This window comes from Carcharhinus amblyrhynchos, chromosome 19 (genome assembly GCF_965287045.1).
Source record: "Carcharhinus amblyrhynchos chromosome 19, sCarAmb.v2.hapA, whole genome shotgun sequence".
Lineage (NCBI taxonomy): Eukaryota > Metazoa > Chordata > Chondrichthyes > Carcharhiniformes > Carcharhinidae > Carcharhinus > Carcharhinus amblyrhynchos.
The window spans coordinates 3,183,285-3,202,862 of NC_137342.1; the positions used below are offsets into that span (position 1 = coordinate 3,183,285).

General features: G+C 48.7%; 1 protein-coding gene across 3 annotated transcripts in view; it reads left to right on the forward strand.

The window, feature by feature from the left end:
* Positions 1–1,853: 1,853 nt before the first annotated feature.
* The window catches only part of hal (histidine ammonia-lyase), a 37,890-nt gene continuing 20,165 nt past the window's right edge, over positions 1,854–19,578 (forward strand). For 2 of the 3 annotated variants that reach the window (XM_080207131.1, XM_080207134.1), the window contains exons 1-10: positions 1,854–2,131; positions 2,205–2,265; positions 3,378–3,405; positions 7,482–7,556; positions 7,705–7,777; positions 7,996–8,062; positions 10,478–10,515; positions 10,604–10,729; positions 13,712–13,851; positions 16,825–16,872. In XM_080207131.1, coding sequence (XP_080063257.1) covers positions 1,894–2,131; positions 2,205–2,265; positions 3,378–3,405; positions 7,482–7,556; positions 7,705–7,777; positions 7,996–8,062; positions 10,478–10,515; positions 10,604–10,729; positions 13,712–13,851; positions 16,825–16,872 — 894 coding nt within the window. In that variant the 5' untranslated portion in view covers positions 1,854–1,893. The remainder of the gene's footprint in view (positions 2,132–2,204; positions 2,266–3,377; positions 3,406–7,481; positions 7,557–7,704; positions 7,778–7,995; positions 8,063–10,477; positions 10,516–10,603; positions 10,730–13,711; positions 13,852–16,824; positions 16,873–19,578) is intronic. The other variant, XM_080207132.1, reaches the window with a different exon arrangement.

The following is a 19,578-nucleotide window of genomic DNA, read 5'->3' on the forward strand; positions in this document are numbered from 1 at the left end:
CTGAGAAGCTGTCTGGAAGTTTGGGAATGTCGTGTTGTCACATTTCTAGTGTTCTCACCTTTCTCTTCCCACCTCAAAAAGATAATTGGAGATATTGCTTTGAAGTTTTGATCCAATGATGACAGGTTTGCACCGAATCGAGGAAGCTCTCTGGATTTCAGAGTTTCCGTTTTTCTGTTTGATTTCAAACTCTCAGCATTTGCTATTTTTTTCGTACATGATTAGAAAATTTGCTGTTTATTTCTGTGCTGATATTGAACTAATTGGGTTATAAATAAAAATACAAGAGTCTATTTGAGCCTATGTCTCAATAGATGTGTATTATTTGTCATGTCAATGTTTACAAATCACTTTTATTATAGACAATGAGTTAAAATTCCTTTGTTCCCTGTATTCTCTTGGATTTCATTCTCTGTGAATCCATTTGAAGAGTATTGGTCTCACTTAAAGGCAGGAATCTCACAGTCTGAGACAATCAAAGGTTAGTTTGTCATTGAGTGTGCAGTGCAGTGGAAATGGGACCATGTGCTAACTGCAGTGTCACATTGAGCCTTACACAGTCCATCTTTATAACTACCCAGTGATTTCACTGCACTCATGCCCTCTTTCAGTAACATTTTAGGGGGGGGGGCGGTGGTGGGTGGTGTGGGGTGAGGGGGATGATGTGGGGGGTGGGGGTTGGAGTGGGGACGATGAGGGGGTGGGGGTGAGGGGGATGATGAGGGGTGGTGGGGACGATGAGGGGGTGGGGGGGATGATGAGAGAGCGAGGGGGATAGACGGTGGGAAGGGGATGGAGGGAGAGGAAGTGGCAGTGAGGTGGGTGGAGGGCAACGGGAGGGTGATTGGAGGGATAGTGGGGGGGAGGGAGGCAAGCTTGGGGTAGGCATGGGGAGGTGAGTGGGTGATAGGAGGGAGTGGACATGGGGTGGTTAGGGAGAGGGTGGTCATTGGTAACCAGGCGGTACTCAGTTGGTGGGGGGGGGGGGGGGGGGGGGCGAGCTGGCAGGAGGCGGTCAGTGAGTGGGCGGGGGGAGGGAGGCGGTCAGTGAGTGGGCGGGGGGAGGGGGTGGCCAGTGAGTGGGCGGGGGGGGGAGGCGGTCAGTGAGTGGGCGGGGGGGGGGGGGGGTTAGGATTCTGGAACCGCCCCCGGACTGCAGGCGCTGGGAGCCGGGCAGATCTCTCCCTGTCCCCCGGGCTGATCTCCCCCTCTCCCCCGGGCTGATCTCCCCCTGTCCCCCGGGCTGATCTCCCCCTGTCCCCCGGGCTGATCTCCCCCTCTCCCCCGGGCTGATCTTCCCCTGTCCCCCGGGCTGATCTCCCCCTCTCCCCCGGGCTGATCTCCCCCTGTCCCCCGGGCTGATCTCCCCCTGTCCCCCCCCGGGCTGATCTCCCCCTCTCCCCCGGGCTGATCTCCCCCTGTCCCCCGGGCTGATCTCCCCCTGTCCCCCGGGCTGATCTCCCCCTCTCCCCCGGGCTGATCTCTCCCTCTCCCCCGGGCTGATCTCCCCCTCTCCCCCCCCGGGCTGATCTCCCCCTCTCCCCCCCCGGGCTGATCTCCCCCTGTCCCCCGGGCTGATCTCCCCCTGTCCCCCGGGCTGATCTCCCCCTGTCCCCCGGGCTGATCTCCCCCTGTCCCCCGGGCTGATCTCCCCCTGTCCCCCGGGCTGATCTCCCCCTGTCCCCCGGGCTGATCTCCCCCTCTCCCCCGGGCTGATCTCTCCCTCTCCCCCGGGCTGATCTCCCCCTCTCCCCCCCCGGGCTGATCTCCCCCTCTCCCCCCCCGGGCTGATCTCCCCCTGTCCCCCGGGCTGATCTCCCCCTGTCCCCCCCCGGGCTGATCTCCCCCTCTCCCCCGGGCTGCAGGCGCTGGGAGCCGGGCTGCGGTGTGGGGATGGCTCGGTTCACGGTCCATGTCCGGGAGGAGTGGCTGACCGTGCCCTGTAAGGACACCCGGGCCAGTGTCCGCTGGCTGGCCGCCGAGGCAGTGCGGAGATACCGGAAAAACAAGCCGGAGAGCGGTGCGGAGAGCCCGGAAAGCTTGCAGGTGCGGAGGTGCCAGGGGCTGGGATTGCTGGATCTGGATGATGCCATTGAGGATGTGCTGCAAGATAATGACTTCATTGAAGTGGGTAAGTAACCCTTCAATAAACCTCTCAAAACCCAACGGATTCAATCAGCTCAGCTTGTCTCTCTCTAACCCAGTTCTGAAGGACGATGTGATGTCTTCGGAGTTCATCCCGTCTCAACCGGAGGGGGTTCACCTGTATCCTTTGACCAAGAGAGAGTTACATTTATATAGCGCCTTTCACCAGGCACCCCCAGAACACTAATGGAGTGTTTGTGAGGTTCTAAAATGGAGCAGCCAATTTGTGCACAGCAAGATCCCAAGGGCAGCAATGTGATAATGACCCTAGAACCTGTTTTATGATGTTGAACAAAAACATAGAAATTAGAAGCAGGAGTAGGCCATTCAGCCCTTCGAGCCTGTTCCACCATTCATTTAATCATGGCTGATCATCAAATTCAATATCCCGATTCCCCCCCTTCCTCCAATATCCCTTGATCCCTTTGGTCCCAAGAACTTGTATCTAATTTCTTTTTGAAATCAGACAATGTTTTGACCTCAACTACATTCAGTGGGAGTGAATTCCACACATTCCCCACCCTCTGGGTGAAGAAATTTCTCCTCACCTCAGTCCCAAAAGGTTTATCCCTTATCGTCAAACTGTGACCCCTAGTTCTGGGCTCCCCCACCATTGGGAACATTCTGAATCTACCGTGTCTAACCCTGTTAGAATTTTATAAGTTTCTATGAGATCCCCTCTCACTCTTCTAAACTCCAGTGAATATAATCCTAACCAACTTAGTCTCTCCTCATATAACAGACCTGCCATCCCAGGAATCAGCCTGGTAAACCTTCGCTGTGCTCCCTCTGTAGTAAGAACATTCTTCCTCAGATAAGGGCACCAAAACTGCACACAATACTCCAAGTGTGTCCTCACCAACACACTATACAATTGCAGCAAAATATCCCTGTCCCTGTACTCAAATCCTCTCGCTATGAAGATCAGCATTCCATTTGTCTCCTTCACTCCCTGCGCACTTACTTTCAGCGACTGATGTATGAGGACTCTGAGGTCTGGCTGAGTGTCCACCTCTCTCAATTTACAGGATTGAGGGATAAATATTGGTTAGGACCCTGGGGAGAACCCTCTGCGCTCCTTCCATAAGGTGCCAGATCTCACTGAGACCTCACTTTAACATCTCTTCTAAAAGGTGGCACCATTGGTAGTGCGGGGAGAATATTTCACATAAATATTTGCCATTCACAAGATGGAAATGGAGGTGAAATGCCTTAACCAGTGACTCTCACAGATATACCAGAAACCACGAACCAAACGAGGTAACTGTGAGACTATCACACTTCCCAATCACTTTGCTTGATTCTTGAGTAACCCTTTCACCAGCTCAGAAAACACCAGGAAATGCGGGAGAATTCAACTTCGATTCTAGGGGTTTTGAATGTGTATGAGGAGCTGACTTGGGAAAAAAAAATCGGCTGACTTAATTGGCTGAACAGGATCCACCAGGTCAAATAGGGAGACAGTGGTGTAGTGGCAATGTCACTGGACTAATGTCGAGACCCAGGTACTGCTCTGGGTTCAAATCCCACCGTGACTGCTGATTTCAATTCAATTAATTTGAAAAAGTCTCGGGAATAATGACCACAAAACTATCATCAGTTGCTGTAAAAACCCATCTGGGTCACTAATGTCCTTTAGGGAAGGAAATCTGTCATCCTTATTGTCCTGGCCTACATGTGACTCCAGAGCCACAGCAATGTGGTTGACTCTCAACTGCCCTCTGAAGTGACCAAGCAAAGCACCCAATTTCAAGGGCAATTAGGGATGGGCAATAAATGTTGGCCGAGCCAGCAAGACTCACAGCTCATGAATGAATAAACTAAAATTGAGAGTTAGAGCAGTTGGCCAAAGAGAAAAGCTTTAAAGTGAAAGAAAGCTAGAAGGGGAATTTGAGTTTTGAGCTTGGTAGTTTGAAGCATCATCAGTGAAACGGGGATGCTGGAGGTGCAGATATCCCGGGGAGGGCTGGAGGAATTACAGAGAGATAGGGAGGGTCAAGGCTGTGGAAGGATTTTGAAGTTGACTCGTTGATTAATCAGGAAGCAGTGTAGGTTAGCAAGCACAGGGGTGACGGGTGAATGGGACTTGATGTGAGTTAGGATGTGGCAGCAGGGCTTTGGGGGTCTTTAAGTGTACAGATGGTGGAATGTGAAAGGTCAGCCAGAATCCTTACAACATTCCTGCAATGATTCCCTGCTTCAATCCTCAGCACCCTAACCTTTCCCACCCCTCTGCCCAGGTAAACACAGGAGGTGTAACACCTGCCTCTTTACCTCCTCCCTCCGCACCACCCTGCAGGTAAAGCAATGATATTTTTGCACTTCTCCCAATCTGATTTACTGTATTCGCTGCTCACAGTCTGGTCTCCTCTGGATCAGGGAGGCTGCTCTGGGAACTCCCTCACTCAGTCAGTAAGCGTGACTCTGACCTTCGGCTGCTCTGTTACTGCTCCTTGCCCTGACACTGACATCCCAGTCCTCAGCCTGCTGCACTGTTCCACTGGAGCTCAGTGAAGGCCAGAGAAACACCACCTCTTTCGATTAGGCATCTTTCAGACTCAACATTGAGTTCAATAGTTCCAGCTGTTAACTCAGCTCCATTTTCTCTCCCTTTCTTCCCTTGTTTTGTTTTTTGTTTTCAGACAGGAACATCTGACACAGCTCTTGAATCTTTATTTCTTTTAAAGTTTATTTATTAGTGTCACAAGTAGGCTTACATTAACACTGCAATGCAGTTACTGTGAAAATCCCTTAGTCACCACACTCTGGTGCCTGTTCGGGTACACTGAGGGAGAATTTAGCATGGCCGATCGACCTATCAATCTAGACTGTGGGAGGAAGCTGGAGCACCCAGAGGAAACCCATGCAGACACAGGGAGACTATGCAAACTGCAGACAATGACCCGAGCCAGGAATCGAACTTGGATCTTTGGCACTGTGAGGCAGCAGTGCTAACCACTGTGCCATTGTGCCGCACCCATGACCCTTTGACTCTGGAAGACTAACTCCTCTGTTATTTAATCGCTCCTGTCTGTCACCTTATCACAGACCTTCCTTTGTCCTTGACCCACTCACCCTCTTGTCCACAGCCTGGTAACATCAATAACTTCTTCCAACTCTGATGACAGGTCACTGACCAGAAACATTAACCTGTGGCTTTCTCTCTGACTGGCCAAATGTTTCCAGAAATTTGTGTTTATTTATGCTTTGGAATAATCAGGACTGGTGATAAGAAAGAGACACGTGAGGAATTAAACAGGAGGGTATCCGAGACGGGGAAAGAGTTGGGGGCATCGATACAGAGTTGGAAATAGGTGGTTATAGTGATTAAGCGGGCTGCAGATCACCTCAGGGTGATCACCTCAGAGTCTGAACCAGTCAGACTCTGACCAATGCCAGGGAAGGGGATGGAGTTGGTGCTGAGGGTCTAGGCAATGGCTTTAGTCTTCCCACTATTTAAACAGAGGAAGTTTCTGCTCACCCAGCACTGAATGTCGGATAAGCAATCTGATAGTTTAACTGTGGAAGAGCTGAGAGAGGTGGTGGTCAGGTATAACTGGGTGTCCACAGAACCACTACCGTGCAAAAAAAAGAGGCCATTCAGCCCATCGAAACAGCAGACCCAACCTCCCCATAACCCATTTACCATGGTTAATCTGGCTAACGTACAAGTCTTAGAACTGTGGGAGGAAACCCACGCAGATACAGGGAGAACGTGCTGGCTTCACACAGACAGTGACCCAAGCCAGGAATTGAACCCGGGTTCCTGGCACTGTGAGGCAGCGGTGTTAACCACTGTGTCACCGTGCCACTGTGTCGTAAGTGTAAACGTGAAAACTGACACTGTGCTTTTGGACAATGTCACTGAGAGGCAGCATGTAGCTGGGGAATGGGCAGGGGACCTTAGGATAGTTCCCTGGGGGCACCAGTAATGGTGCAGACACAGGAAGAGAAGCCGCTGAAGATGGAACTCTGGCTCCGATTCCTCGGAGACTGGAACTGGGTGAGAGTGTTCCAGCCAGCTGGCTGACAGTGGATTGGGGGGGAGGAGGATGGTTTGGTCAAAGGCTGAGGTCGAGAAGGCCCAGGAGGGATAGGCTACCTTTCTCACAGTCACTCAGGATATAGTTGGGATTTTGGTAAGAGGTGTTATAATCATATGGAGATGTGGAAAGCTGCAGGGATTCAAACAGGGAGTTGCTGGAAGTAGGTCCAGATTTGGGAGGTGACTTTGGAAAGGAAAGGGAGATTAAAGGGAGGGACAGTGTGTTTTTATAGGAGATTTAAGAAAGATGAGAAAATCCATTATAAAAGTAGGTTTTGGGACAATTTCCAAAAGTACAAAGAGAAATCGAGAGGCTTGTGAAAAGAATTCCAGTGAATGTCATAAATTGTGCTTTGAAGAGATGGGTGTAGGAAGGAGATGTGAGGCTAAGAGTATTGTCAAGGCAGAGTGAAGCTGGAAACATTAAATCCAACACAACTAGAGGCTGGAAGGCAGTGTCAATCAGCCAGGAGAGTGGACAATGTTTGTGAGGGACGGTAGATGAATGGACATCAGGTTACAGAGGAGATTGACTGTAATGGTGACAGAATGCTGGGGATCGTTGGGCCTAGGATTGGGTGGAAGGAGCAAGGGCTTCACATTGAGCTTCAGCTGGAGCAGGTGGACATGGAAGGTGAGAGCTAATCTTCCAGAAATTGAGTTAGAGGAGAAAATGTGTCTTAACTCATCCACAGCTTGTGTGTAACCTGCTCATCAGCCCTGTCATTGGAGTCAAGACAGTGAGAAGTCTCACAACACCAGGTTAAAGTCCAACCAGTTTATTTGATAGTAAACGCACAAGCTTTTGGGCAAACCCTGAAAGCTTGTGGGTTTACCCCAGTCCAACGCTGGCATTTCCACGTTATTGGAGTCTAGTCCAGTCTTGTTCAGAACCTGCTGTAATAGGTTTCACTGCATTAAACTTCTAAAAGATGGGTTTTTCCAAATTGCAAACTACCAGGATATAAAATGATCATTTGTGCATCAGGTGTGATAACGTCGCTGTGGCTGATTGCACAATCACACAGCCAATGGCCCTTTAAAATAGTCCATTCCATATCTGTTCATACTAACAGGTGACAAATATCTACTCACATTTAAATAAGGGCTCAAAAGCAAGATTTAGAACCCAGATACTGAGCAGGGCAGAAATACTCGTCTGCATTAGGAAGTTAAAATTGGAAGTGTCCCAACTCGAGGATGACATTAACCCGGTGTGAAAAGCTGCTGGTTCTGTTTATACTTTGCTCGATGCTAATCAAACATTCTAAAGGGAAACACAATCTCTCAGTATATTTGTTTAGATGGAAGCCATCTAACAATCAAAGATCTAGTTCGGTTGGGAAGAGGACTTTACAAGATTAAGGTGAGTGTATTTCTAAGAGTGGTGCTTGAGTAAAATTGGAGTTTTATACCAGCAAACAGCTGAATGATGGTGCTTTTCCATTTCCTGTCACCGCAATTCCCGCATATGTCCCACCCCTCCCCTCCCCTCCCCTCCCCTCCCCCCCCAGCTGACTGCCGAGGCAGAAGAGAAGATCAGACAGTCAAGGGCACTCCTGGAAAACATTGTGAAAGAACATAAAGGTACCTTGAAAAGTACAAGACATTCCAGAGAAACTCAGTGAATAAACCCAACATCAGCAGCATTTTCAAAATGAGTTTCAATGAATTTAAATCCCTGCCTGAATTCTGTGATTGATTTGATTTTTACCCCTCCCCATATCCCCTTACTGCGTGCTAACAGAAATCCAAAATCCAAGACAATGGAAGGAAATTATTTTATTATTTCATTCTTCTTTCAGTTGTATATGGAATAACCACAGGCTTTGGGAAATTTGCTCGCACTGTTATCCCAAACAATAAGCTCAAGTAAGTTATGCTGGTTAATGATTCGGTGGTGGCTCTCAGTAATTTTCGGTACTTCACGTAGATCTAGTTGGAGAGGTTGGATAGACTGGGACTTTTTTCCCTGAAGTGTAGGAGGCTGAGGGTTGATCCTATAGAGATCTACAACATAGTGAGGGGCACAGATAAGTTAGATAGTCAATATCTTTTCCCAAAGACAAAGGAGTCTAAAACTAGAGGGCATAGGTTTAAGGTGAGAGGGGAGAGATACAAAAAGATCCAGAGGGGCGATTTTTTCCACACAGAGGGTGGTGTGTGCCTGGAACAAGCTGCCAGAACTAGTAGTAGAGGCGGGTACAATTTTGTCTTTTAAAAAGTGGTTAGATAGTTATATGGGTAAGATGGGTATAGAGGGATATGGGCCAAACATGAGTAATTGGGACTAGCTTAGTGTTTAAAAGAAAAATGGTGGCATGGAGAAGTTGGGCTGAAGGGCCTGTTTCCATGCTGTAAACCTCTAGTCCTCTGTGTTTCTTTTCGACAGACTCGATGGGCCGAAGGGCCTCTTTCTGTGCTGTAAGACTCTATGACTTTTAACCTAAACTACTTGTCCGTTAACTGCCAGGGTGGGCTTTAATTCTCATCTTCATGCTTTTATTTGTTCTGAAGTCACTGTAGATGAATATTGGGCTGGGTTTAACCCCCCGATCCCATGCCAGCCCCTGGGTGATTTTGTTTAAAGTACCCCCCACCTTGCAGAGACATTCTAATGGTCACCATTTAAACTCTTAGACTGGGAATTCTTGTTTCCTGTTCCTATTCCGTGAACTTGCCCGAAGGGCTCCAATTCTACAGCCCGAAACAGGATTTCTGCCCCATCTCCAGTGAGGCCAAGTGAGAATATTTCCGAGAAAAAAGACCCTGCCACACCAGTGACTTTGTTCATGAAATGTTGAATGTTGGTGTTCCCTTATCCAATAGCCTTGACTTTGCGCAATTCTCTCTCCAGGACTAACTCTTCCTGGAGCCTGTTGTAACTGGACATTGTTTATCACTGCACCCTTCTCAAGGGGCTGAATGGCCTCTCCCAGTATCCACATACACTGGGAACCAGAGTTCTGAGTTGTGATGGTTTTCTCTTGTGTGTGTAACAGTGACAGGAAGCCTAATCTCAGCATGAATCAGTCCCAATTAACAGGAGGAGGTCCTGAGCCTCACTGCATTTTGGGAAAGCATTTTGTACATACAAACATATAAATTAAAAGTAGGAGTAGGCCATTTGGCCCCTTGAGCCTGTTCTGCCATTCAGTTAGACCATGGTGATCTGATTTTAACCTCAACCCCACATTCCTGCCAGTTCCCAATGTTTCCATCTCCTTGTTGATCAAGAATCTATCCAGAGCTGCCTTAAAAATATTCCAAGCTTCTACATCCACTGACTTTTGAGGAAGAGAATTCCAAAGACTCACGGCTTTCTCAGAGAAAGACATTCTCCTGATCTTTGTCTTAAACGGGCGACCCTTTATTTTTGAATAGTGACCCCCAGTTCGAGATTCTCCCACAAGAGGAAACATCCTCTCCATGTCCACCCTGTCAATATCCCTCTGGATCTTAAAAGTTTCAACCAAATCATCTCTTACTGCTCTAAACTCCAGTGGCTGCAAACCCAGCCTTTCCAACCTTTCCCCTTCAGACAATCTGTCCATTCCACAAACTACCTTCCACCCCACCCTGCAACCTGTCCTGGTCCCCCCCCCCCATGCCGACACTATAGTTAAGAAAGCCCCACCAACACCTCTACTTGCTCAGGAGACGAAGGAAATTTGGTGTGTCAGCTCCAACTCTCACCAACTTTTACAGATGCCCCTTAGAAAGCATTCTTTCTGGTTGGATCACAGCTCGGTCTGGGCTCCTGCTCTGCCCAAGACCGCAAGAAACTACAAAGAGTCGTAAATGTGGCCCAGCCCATTGCACAAACCAACCTGCCATCCACTGACTCTGTCTACACTTCCTGCTGCCTCAGCAAAGTGACCAGCATAATTAAGGACACCGAACATACTCAGAAAAACAGCCAGCATAATTAAGGACCCCACAGACCTCAGACATTTTCTCTTCCACTTTCTTCCATCAGGAAAAAGATGCAAAAGTCTGATATCACATACCAACCGACTCTTCCCTGCTGCTGTCAGACTTTTGAATAATCTACCTCACATTAAGTTGATCTTTCTCTACACCCTAGCTATGACTGTAACACTACACTGCTCTCTCTCTTTTCCTTCTCTATGAACAGTATGTTTTGTCTGTATAGCACAAGAAACAATACTTTGCATTGTATACTAATAAATGTGACAATAATACATAAAATCAAAAATGGAAATAAATATCATTTAATAAAACTGATTTCTCCGATGTATAATTCTTCCTCTCCTCTCCATCCAGGGAACTCCAGGAAAACCTTGTCCGTTCCCATTCAGCCGGTATGGTCCATTTGTCAGAAAGTTATGTTTAATATTTCCTTTTCAAATCTATTTGCTTCATTTCTCCCTCGCTCTGTCTGTCCTCCAGGTGTCGGTAAACCCTTGTCACCAATGAGATCCCGGATGCTGCTGGCTCTGAGGATCAATGTTCTTGCTAAGGGTTACAGTGGGATTTCCTTAGACACCCTCAGTCAAATGATCCAGGCATTTAATGGTAATGTACGTCTTTACCAGTATATATATCGTTGCATTAATTAATTAGAACTACTGTAGAATTAGCTTTCATCAATGTAGGTTGAGGTTATGGGTTGGATGTTCAGGCTGTCTGCATGAGTTTTCGCTGCTTTTACTGGGGGGTTGAAGGCAAAATCAACTTTTATTAGTTACAATCTTTATTGTATTTTATCTTTAAAATGCTGACTGTAGCTAACCAGGCACGTTAGCAGCACGGTAGCACAGTGGTTATCACTGCTGCTTCACAGCTCTAGGGACCTGGGTTCGCTTCCCGGCTCGGGTCACTGTGTGAGTGGAGTTTGCACATTCTCCTCGTGTCCGTGTGGGTTTCCTCCGGGTGCTCCGGTTTCCTCCCACAGTCCAAAGATGTGCTGGTTAGGCTGATTGGCTGTGCTAAAAATTGCCCCTTAGTGTCCTGAGATGTGTAGGTTAGAGGGATTAGTGGGTAAAATATGTAGGGATATGGGGGTCAGGCCTGGGTGGGATTGTGTTCGGTGCAGACTCGATGGACCGAAGGGACTTTTTCTGCACTGTAGGGTTCTATGATTCTAGGCCGTCCTTGCAAAACTCTAACCATAATGCAGGACTACACAAGATTACAACCATTGAGGTCCTGCTTCTTAATCTACTGCCCAGATCCCTGAATTCTTGTTGTAAAACCTCATTCCTCACTTTGGTACCAACATGAACGACAACGTCTCCTCACCCTTCCCTTTCAGCTTCCCTGCAGCTGTTCAGTGACATCCCTGACCCTGGCACCAGGGAGGCAACACACCATTCCTGGAGCCATGTTCCTGGCCACTGAAACACCCCACATGTGACAAGCCCCACGTCCCACTCAGCTGGCATGTCTCAAATGTAAAATTTCCACTTTGGACCAGTGTCCAAAAGTAGTTGGGATTCAGTGATTGGACTGCACTTGCTAAATAATCCTGACTGTGCTAAGAATTTAAGATTCTCGGTTGGGCTGGTGGTATAGCTCACTTACACATACCAGAAGCTACATCTACCCACACACAGGGTCCTGACAAACAGAAGGGCCATATCCACACCTTGTACATATATCAACAAAACAAAACCTTGGGGACAGCCATTCCCTGGTTCACTCCCCATGGTTATGCTGTGACCAATCAGAGTCAGCCTGCCTGCTTTCAATTTGACCAGAAGCTTGGTGCTCCCCATGGCAACACCCCTACCAATCACAGTCAACACATGCCAACCAATCAGCACTCTTGTGGTTGTAAATTGTTCCCTTTATCGTTGGCATTCTTGCAGATTGTCCAGATGAGTGCAAAAGAAAAAGCTTCAACAGTACATTTTTTTTGCAGCGATATTCAAATCTTCTCATAGTAACGTGTCCTACAATTCTTCACAGGCTCTGAGCAAACGAACCTTGACATGGAGTCACATCAGGAGAAACCGAGATACTGGGGAGGGTGGTGGAGCCGTTGGAGGTTACAGAGGTCGGGAGGATTGATCTGGAAACAAGGATGGGAATGTTAACATTGAAGCTTTAGGGCAGTGAGCACAGGAGCAATGGCGGAATGAGGGTTAGAACTCAGGCAGCCGAAACAGGAATGACCTCGGATTTACAGAGGATGACAAAGCAATGCCTTCGAGTTGTCACATCTGAGGTAGCAAAGACATGGGTGAGGGTCTCAGCAGCTGATGGGCTGAGATTGGACAAAGTGGCGGTGCTCTGGAGATGGAAACAGGCAGCCTCAGTGTGTTCACAAGCTCATCTCGCAGTCAGGAATAACACTACTGTTGAGAGAAGCCTGGTTTCGTGTAAGACAGTGAGCAGGCAGAGGGCTGCAGTTGGTGGCTAGTTTTAGTTGTTCGTTCAGTACTGGATGTTGGTAAGTAAACTAATCAATTACAATCAGTGAGGGAAACACGAGAGATGGTGTGAGGTATAGAACCCCTCATGTTCAGCACAATCCCACCTCCCCCAAATTAAAATCCACACTGACTTCATAGAATCAGAGAATAGTTACAGCGCAGAAGGAGGTCATTTGACCCATTATGCCCTTGTTGATTCAATGGAGAAGCAGCTAATTCCTCTCCTCTGCCTTTGCACTGGAGCCCTGCAATTTGTGTCTCTTCAGGGGTTTATCCAGTCTCTATTTGAAAGACACTTTTTAATCTGTCTCCACCACACTCTCAGACAGTACATTCCAGATCCTAACCATTCACTGTGTGAATCTGTCTCCACCACACTCTCAGACAGTACATTCCAGATCCTAACCACTCCCTGTGTGACTCTGTCTGAACCACGCTCTCGGCCAGTACATTCCAGATCCTAACCACTCGCTGTGTGAATCAGTCTCCACTATGCTCTCAGACAGTACATTCCAGATCCTAACCATTCCCTGTGTGAACCTGTCTCTGCCACACTGAGTGTGGAATTTACTGGATTTCTCATGGAAAGAGCAGAGATTTGATGGGCTGAGTGTGTGAACAATTGTCCTAATGCTTGTTGAGGTTTGTAGCTGAAAGCTGCCAGTTGTTGGTAGGTTAGGAAGATCTAGATGTGAAACCGGGGGAAGTGTTTTCTCTCAGTCTGTCCCTCGGCCATATCCACCCTTCCCTCCTGAAGCTGAGCTGAGAGCTTGTCTCGGAGGACGCTCTCGGTGCTCCCTGTTCAGCTGTGACCTCACCAAGAACTAAATCTGCAGCTGAGACCCCCTTGTTTCGGGTGTGATTTGGGGTGTGAGGGTCACTTTGCATCTGGAAATGGTCCATGACTTCACCCTGGGTGCACAGCGCCATTTTCCAGCTATTGATTGTTGGTCTTCCAGTAACAGTCACATCCCAAGACCAAATAAAAAGAAATTTAGCATCATCTGTGACATCGGTCAAAGGGATTGTCCTTTAGTTTTAACAGTAATTGGATAAATGTGCTTGCTGGGTCAATGTGATCATATAACTTTTTAAAACTGACATCTTCTGACTCCTGTAGCTTCCTGTCTCTCCTACGTCCCAGAGAAAGGGTCAGTCGGGGCCAGTGGGGATCTCGCTCCCCTGGCTCACCTTGCACTGGGACTGATGGGTGAAGGCAAGATGTGGTCACCGAGAAGTGGCTGGGCTGATGCTAAATATGTGAGTTCCCTGGTTCTTTCTTGAAGTTATATTGTAAATCTGGTTGACAATGGGTTTAGTGACACTCAGACCTGATGTGTATAGCTTCCACCCTGGGAAAAAGCTTCTGATTATCTGTCTATCTCTCTCATAAGCTTGTAGACTTCTATCAGTTCACCCCTCAACCTCTGTCGTCCCAGAGAGAACAAACCAAGTTTCTGCCGCCTCTCCTCATAGCTAATGCCCTCTGTACCAGGGAATATGCTGATAAATCTTTTCTGTACCCTCTCCAAAGCCTCCATATACTTCTGGTAGTTTGGCGACCAGAATTGAACACAATACACTGAATGGTTCCGGTTTGGTGGTCCTCACTCTGTACAACAGGAAATAAAAATCATATCCTGCAAAGGTCAAAGTGCATCACCCAGGGGAACAGCAACCCCACAGGACAACTCCAGCTTGGTGAATCTACACCACAGCACTACTGCAAAAACAGCAAGTGATAGCTAAAGAACCCCACAACGGATCAGATCTAAGCTCTGCAGTTCTTCCACATCCAGTCAAGAATGATGGTGGACAATTAAACAACTCACTGGAGAGGAGACTCCACCAATATCCCCATCCTCAATGATGGAGGAGTCCAGCATATCAGTGCAAAAGATAAGGCTGAAGTATTTGCAGCAATCTTCAGCGAGAAGTGCCAAGTGGATGATCCATCTCTGCGTCCTCCAGTGGTCCCCAGCATCTCGCGTAACAGTCTCCCGCCAATTTGATTAACCACGTGATATCAAGAAAGGATTGGAGGCACTGGATACTACAAAGGCAAAGGGCCCTGATAACATTCCAGCAATAGTACTGAAGACTTGTGCTCCAGAATTTGCCGCTCCCCGAGCCAAGTTCTTCCAGTACAGTTACAACACTAGCATCTACCCTGAAATGTGGAAAATTATCCAGGTATGTCCTGTACACACAAAGCAGGACAAATTCAACCTAGCCACTAGTCTACTCTCGGTCATCAGTAAAGTGATGGAAGGGGTCATCAACAGTGCTATCAAGCAGCACCTGCTCAATGACACCTAGTTTGGGTTTCACCAGAATCACTCAACTCCTGATCTCATTTCAGCCTTGGTTCAATCATGGACAAAAGAACTGAATTCCAAAGATGAGGTGAGAGTGATAGCCCTTGAATTAGGGGCACGTTTGACTGAGTGTGGCATCAAGGAGCCCGAGTGAAACTAGAATCAATCGCGCAAACTCTCTGCCAGCTGGAGTCATACCTGGTACATAGGAAGATGGTTGTTGTTGTTTGTGACCATTTAGTCCAGGACGTTTCTGCAGGAGTCCCTCAGGGTTAGTGCCCTTGGCCCAACAATCTTCAGCTGCTTCATCTGTGACCTTCTTTCTGTCATAGGGTCAGAATGTTTGCTGATGATCGCACAACATTCAGCACCGTTCACGGCTCCACAGGTACTGAAGCAATTCACATCGAAATGCAGCAACACCCGGACAATATCCAGGCTTGAGCAGGCGAGCAATGATCCTCCCCAACATGAGAGGATCTAACCATTGCCCCTTAACATTGAATGGCATTGCCATCACTAAATTCCCAACCATTATCTTGCTGCGTGCTATCATTGAGCAGGAACTGAACTAGCCATATAAATAGTATCACTACTGAATCCCCAAAGCCCACCCACCATCTACCAGCACGGATCTGAGTGTGATGGAATACTCACCACTTATCTGAAGACGTATACCTCTAACAAGACAAGAAACCATCCAGGGCAAAGCAGCACATTAAACATTCACCCACTCCATTGCAGATGAACAGTAGCAGCAGTGTGTACCATCTACAAGATGCGCTGCAGGAACTGACCCAGGTTCCTTAAGCAGCACCTTCCAATCCCGTGGCATCTTCCATTTGGAAGGACATGGGACATCACCACCTGGACACTTACCTCCAAGTCACTGGATTTCTACACCAAAGATGTTAAGGGCTATGGGGAGTGTGCGGGAGCGCGGGGAGTGTGCGGGAGCGCGGGAGCGCGGGGAGTGTGCGGGAGCGCGGGGAGTGTGCGGGAGCGCGGGGAGTGTGCGGGAGCGCGGGGAGTGTGCGGGAGCGGGGGGAGTGTGCGGGAGTGTGCGGGAGCGGGGGGAGTGTGCGGGAGCGGGGGGAGTGTGCGGGAGCGGGGGGAGTGTGCGGGAGCGGGGGGAGTGTGCGGGAGCGGGGGGAGTGTGCGGGAGCGGGGGGAGTGTGCGGGAGTGTGCGGGAGCGCGGGGAGTGTGCGGGAGCGCGGGGAGTGTGCGGGAGCGCGGGGAGTGTGCGGGAGCGCGGGGAGTGTGCGGGAGCGCGGGGAGAGAGAAAAGAGCAACCGTGATCATGTTGAATGGTGGAGCAGCTCAAAGGGCTGTGTGTCCTACCCCTGCTTCTATTTTTTGTTTGTTTCACCATCCTGACTTGGAAATTCCTTCACTGTCAGTCTCGAAAGAAAATCCGGCCTGTGACATTCCCGAAGGAAAATCTGGCCTGTGACATTCCCGAAGGAAAATCCGGCCTGTCACATTCCCGAAGGAAAATCCGGCCTGTGACATTCCCGAAGGAAAATCCGGCCTGTGACATTCCCGAAGGAAAATCCGGCCTGTGACATTCCTGATAGTTCTTCACTAACTGAGCAGGAGCAGGTAATCGAACCAGCCGTGGCCCATTAGATTGGTCTCCTTGGTAACTGAGCTGGGCTCCAGTCAGTGAAACTATTCCATTTCACCGGAATGTTTTCATCAGGAGCTGGTTTATACGGGAAACGTCCCCTTCTCGACAAACACTCTGAACTGAACCTGTATTTGCCAGGGGTTTGTTTTTGTGATGGATTGAAAGGATTTTGTACTGAATTCAGTAACAGCGTATTGGTACAAAATCCTCAAGGCCGGGATTTTTGTTGTGTCTGAGCTCCCAGTTGGAAATATCTGTGCAATAACCAACCATCTTCTCTTTAGGTTTTACAAGCTCACGGATTGAAACCTGTTTCACTAAAACCAAAGGAGGTAATTTCACAGTTTCTATTTCCAGCCAATCTTTCTGTCTATAACTGCCATTATTTTTGGGAAGAAGCATCTGTATCAAATAATCTTGTCTGGTCAGCTCTTTAAAGAAAGACTTTGCATTTATATAGCACCAATTTCACAGCCTCAGGACATTTCAAAGCACTTTACAGCAATTAAGTATTTTTCAAGTTTGGTTGTTATAAGGTGACGTCACATTGGCTTGTATATTATCTGATGAAAAGGTCTAGAGGGGTGTAGACTTAAACATTATTAATAACATATAACTATATACAGGGTGTAGTCCTGACTAGGTACTAGCCCCATGTTAATCTCAACCAGACTCACCACAACCGGGCTGTTCCCCTGTAACTCTGTACATCATCCTGTGTGTAATACTCTTTCCCAATCCCACACGAATCCTTGCAGCACTGAACACCCTAATGCCACAGTAATCACTGTCGCAACATAGAAACCCAGAAAGCACACAGCAAGATCCCACTAACGGTAAGACGAAAATGACCAGCTATTTTCTGAAAGTGATGTTGATTGAGGGATGAGTATACGCCAACTCATGGAGGAAAATCTCTCCTCCTCCTCTTCAATCTGGCCCATGGCATATCAGAGCACAGACCAGAGTCTGGCTTTAACATTTCATCCGATAGGCCCCACCTCCAACAGTGCGGCACTCCCTCAGCACTGACCCTCTGACAGTGCCACACTCCCACAGCACTGACCCTCTGACAGTGCGGCACTCCCTCAGCACTGACCCTCTGACAGTGCGGCACTCCCTCAGCACTGACCCTCTGACAGTGCGGCACTCCCTCAGTACTGACCCTCTGACAGTGCGGCGCTCCCTCAGCACTGACCCTCTGACAGTGCGGCACTCCCTCAGCACTGACCCTCTGACAGTGCGGCACTCCCTCAGTACTGACCCTCTGACAGTGCGGCACTCCCTCAGCACTGACCCTCTGATAGTGCGGCGTAGCTTCCAGCTGCTCCCACTCTCTTCACCCTGGTGCTGTTGAGAGGGGTTTGTGGGGGGTAGGGGAGGGGGTGCAAGGGTTGATATTTCTTTCTCCCTCTTTTAGCCTTTGCTATGGCTGAGGGGTAGAGTGTGTGTGGCAACGTCTCTCTGTCTCTCTAACCCAGTCAGTCACTGCACAGTGCAGGGAGGTGCCTGCATTGTTGTATAAACACTGTGTGGTCATCTCCCCGTTCCCCTCGTGGACACTGGGCTCTTTGGGAGCACTGTGACTGCCTGGGATTTGAGAGAGGGGTCAATATTGGGTCAGATTCTCTCCCTTCCCTCTCATTTCTAACTGCGGAGCTGTACCTGGCCGCTACTGAGTGTGTCTCACACGAGGCCAGGACATCCTGGACAAAACACATCCTCAGCGCACACTTGTTGCTAAATCGCTGGTTAAACCACATTAACCTCAGTGTTATATAAATATTACTTACAGTTGAAGGCTGTCTCTGTAAACCATTGACTCGAGAGAGGGAGAGACACACTGGGGGCCTCACTGTATAGATAATATCACTTTACAAACTGGAGCGAGAGTTTAATGAAACGAGGAAAATTGTGAGCTTACCGGCTCCATCAGACTTCAAACTTTTACAAACCCTTCTTACAAACTTTTGAGGGCTTGTACCAAAACTGGGAGAACTGTCCAATCGATGGGACTTGGGGACACGGGTTCGATTCCTATTCCTTGTCCGGTGCAGCTCCAAAAACACCCAAGAAGCCGGACACCATCCAGGACAAATCCCTCCTGCTTGGCACCATGTCCACCCGCTTTCAACGTTCACCCCCTCTATCACTGACACAGTGACAGCCGTGTGCACCACCTGCAAGATGCACTGTGCCAAGTCTCATAGAAACCATAAAAACTCCTCCTGTGGCACCTTCCAAACCCGTAACCACCGCCAAGTACACAAAAACAGAGCAGCGGACACATGGGAACATCTCTGCCTCAACTCCCCCTCCAAGCCACTCACCATCCTCATAGAATCACGTTACAGTGCAAAAGGAGGCCATTCAGCCCATCATCTCTGCTCTCCAAACGAGCATCCTCAACTTGGTGCCATTCTCCCCGTATCCCTGCACATTGTTTCTACTCAATCATCTAATGTCCTCTTGAAACTGCTTCTGCCAGGCAGAACATTCTAGAGCCAGTGGCTGGAATCTTCCCACGGTTTATCGGAGTGTGGGTTTCAGGCTGGAAACCTGTGTGTGTCTCTCATCTTCACAAACACGTTTGCTGTCCGGATGTTCTGGCATTCGGTGTGCAGGGAACCTGGGGGTGCTGTTTGCAGTGTCACTCTGGTGGGGTGAAGCCTGATGGAGCCGGGCAAGGCTGTGCCCACAGCAATGGGGATGCCATCTGTAAAGAGTGCGCCAATTAGCATCTAGAATTAACTCTTCCCTCCCGCGGCCGCCCCCCCCACAGACACAGAGGACCTCCCACCCCTCAACAAACATCAGAGCGCTCGTTCCATCCCCACTCTAACAAGAATCTGGGCAATAATCCCTCCAATAAGTGTCAGGGCACCCATCCCCCCCAGTGCATAAGGGGAACCTCTCTAGAATTGGCATTGCCAGGCTGGTACTGCCATTGTGCCAGTGGGCAGTGCCCCCTTTCTGCCACCAATCTGCCCAATCCACCAACTTGGCTGTTGATTTAAAATTTTACACTGTTCTGTTCA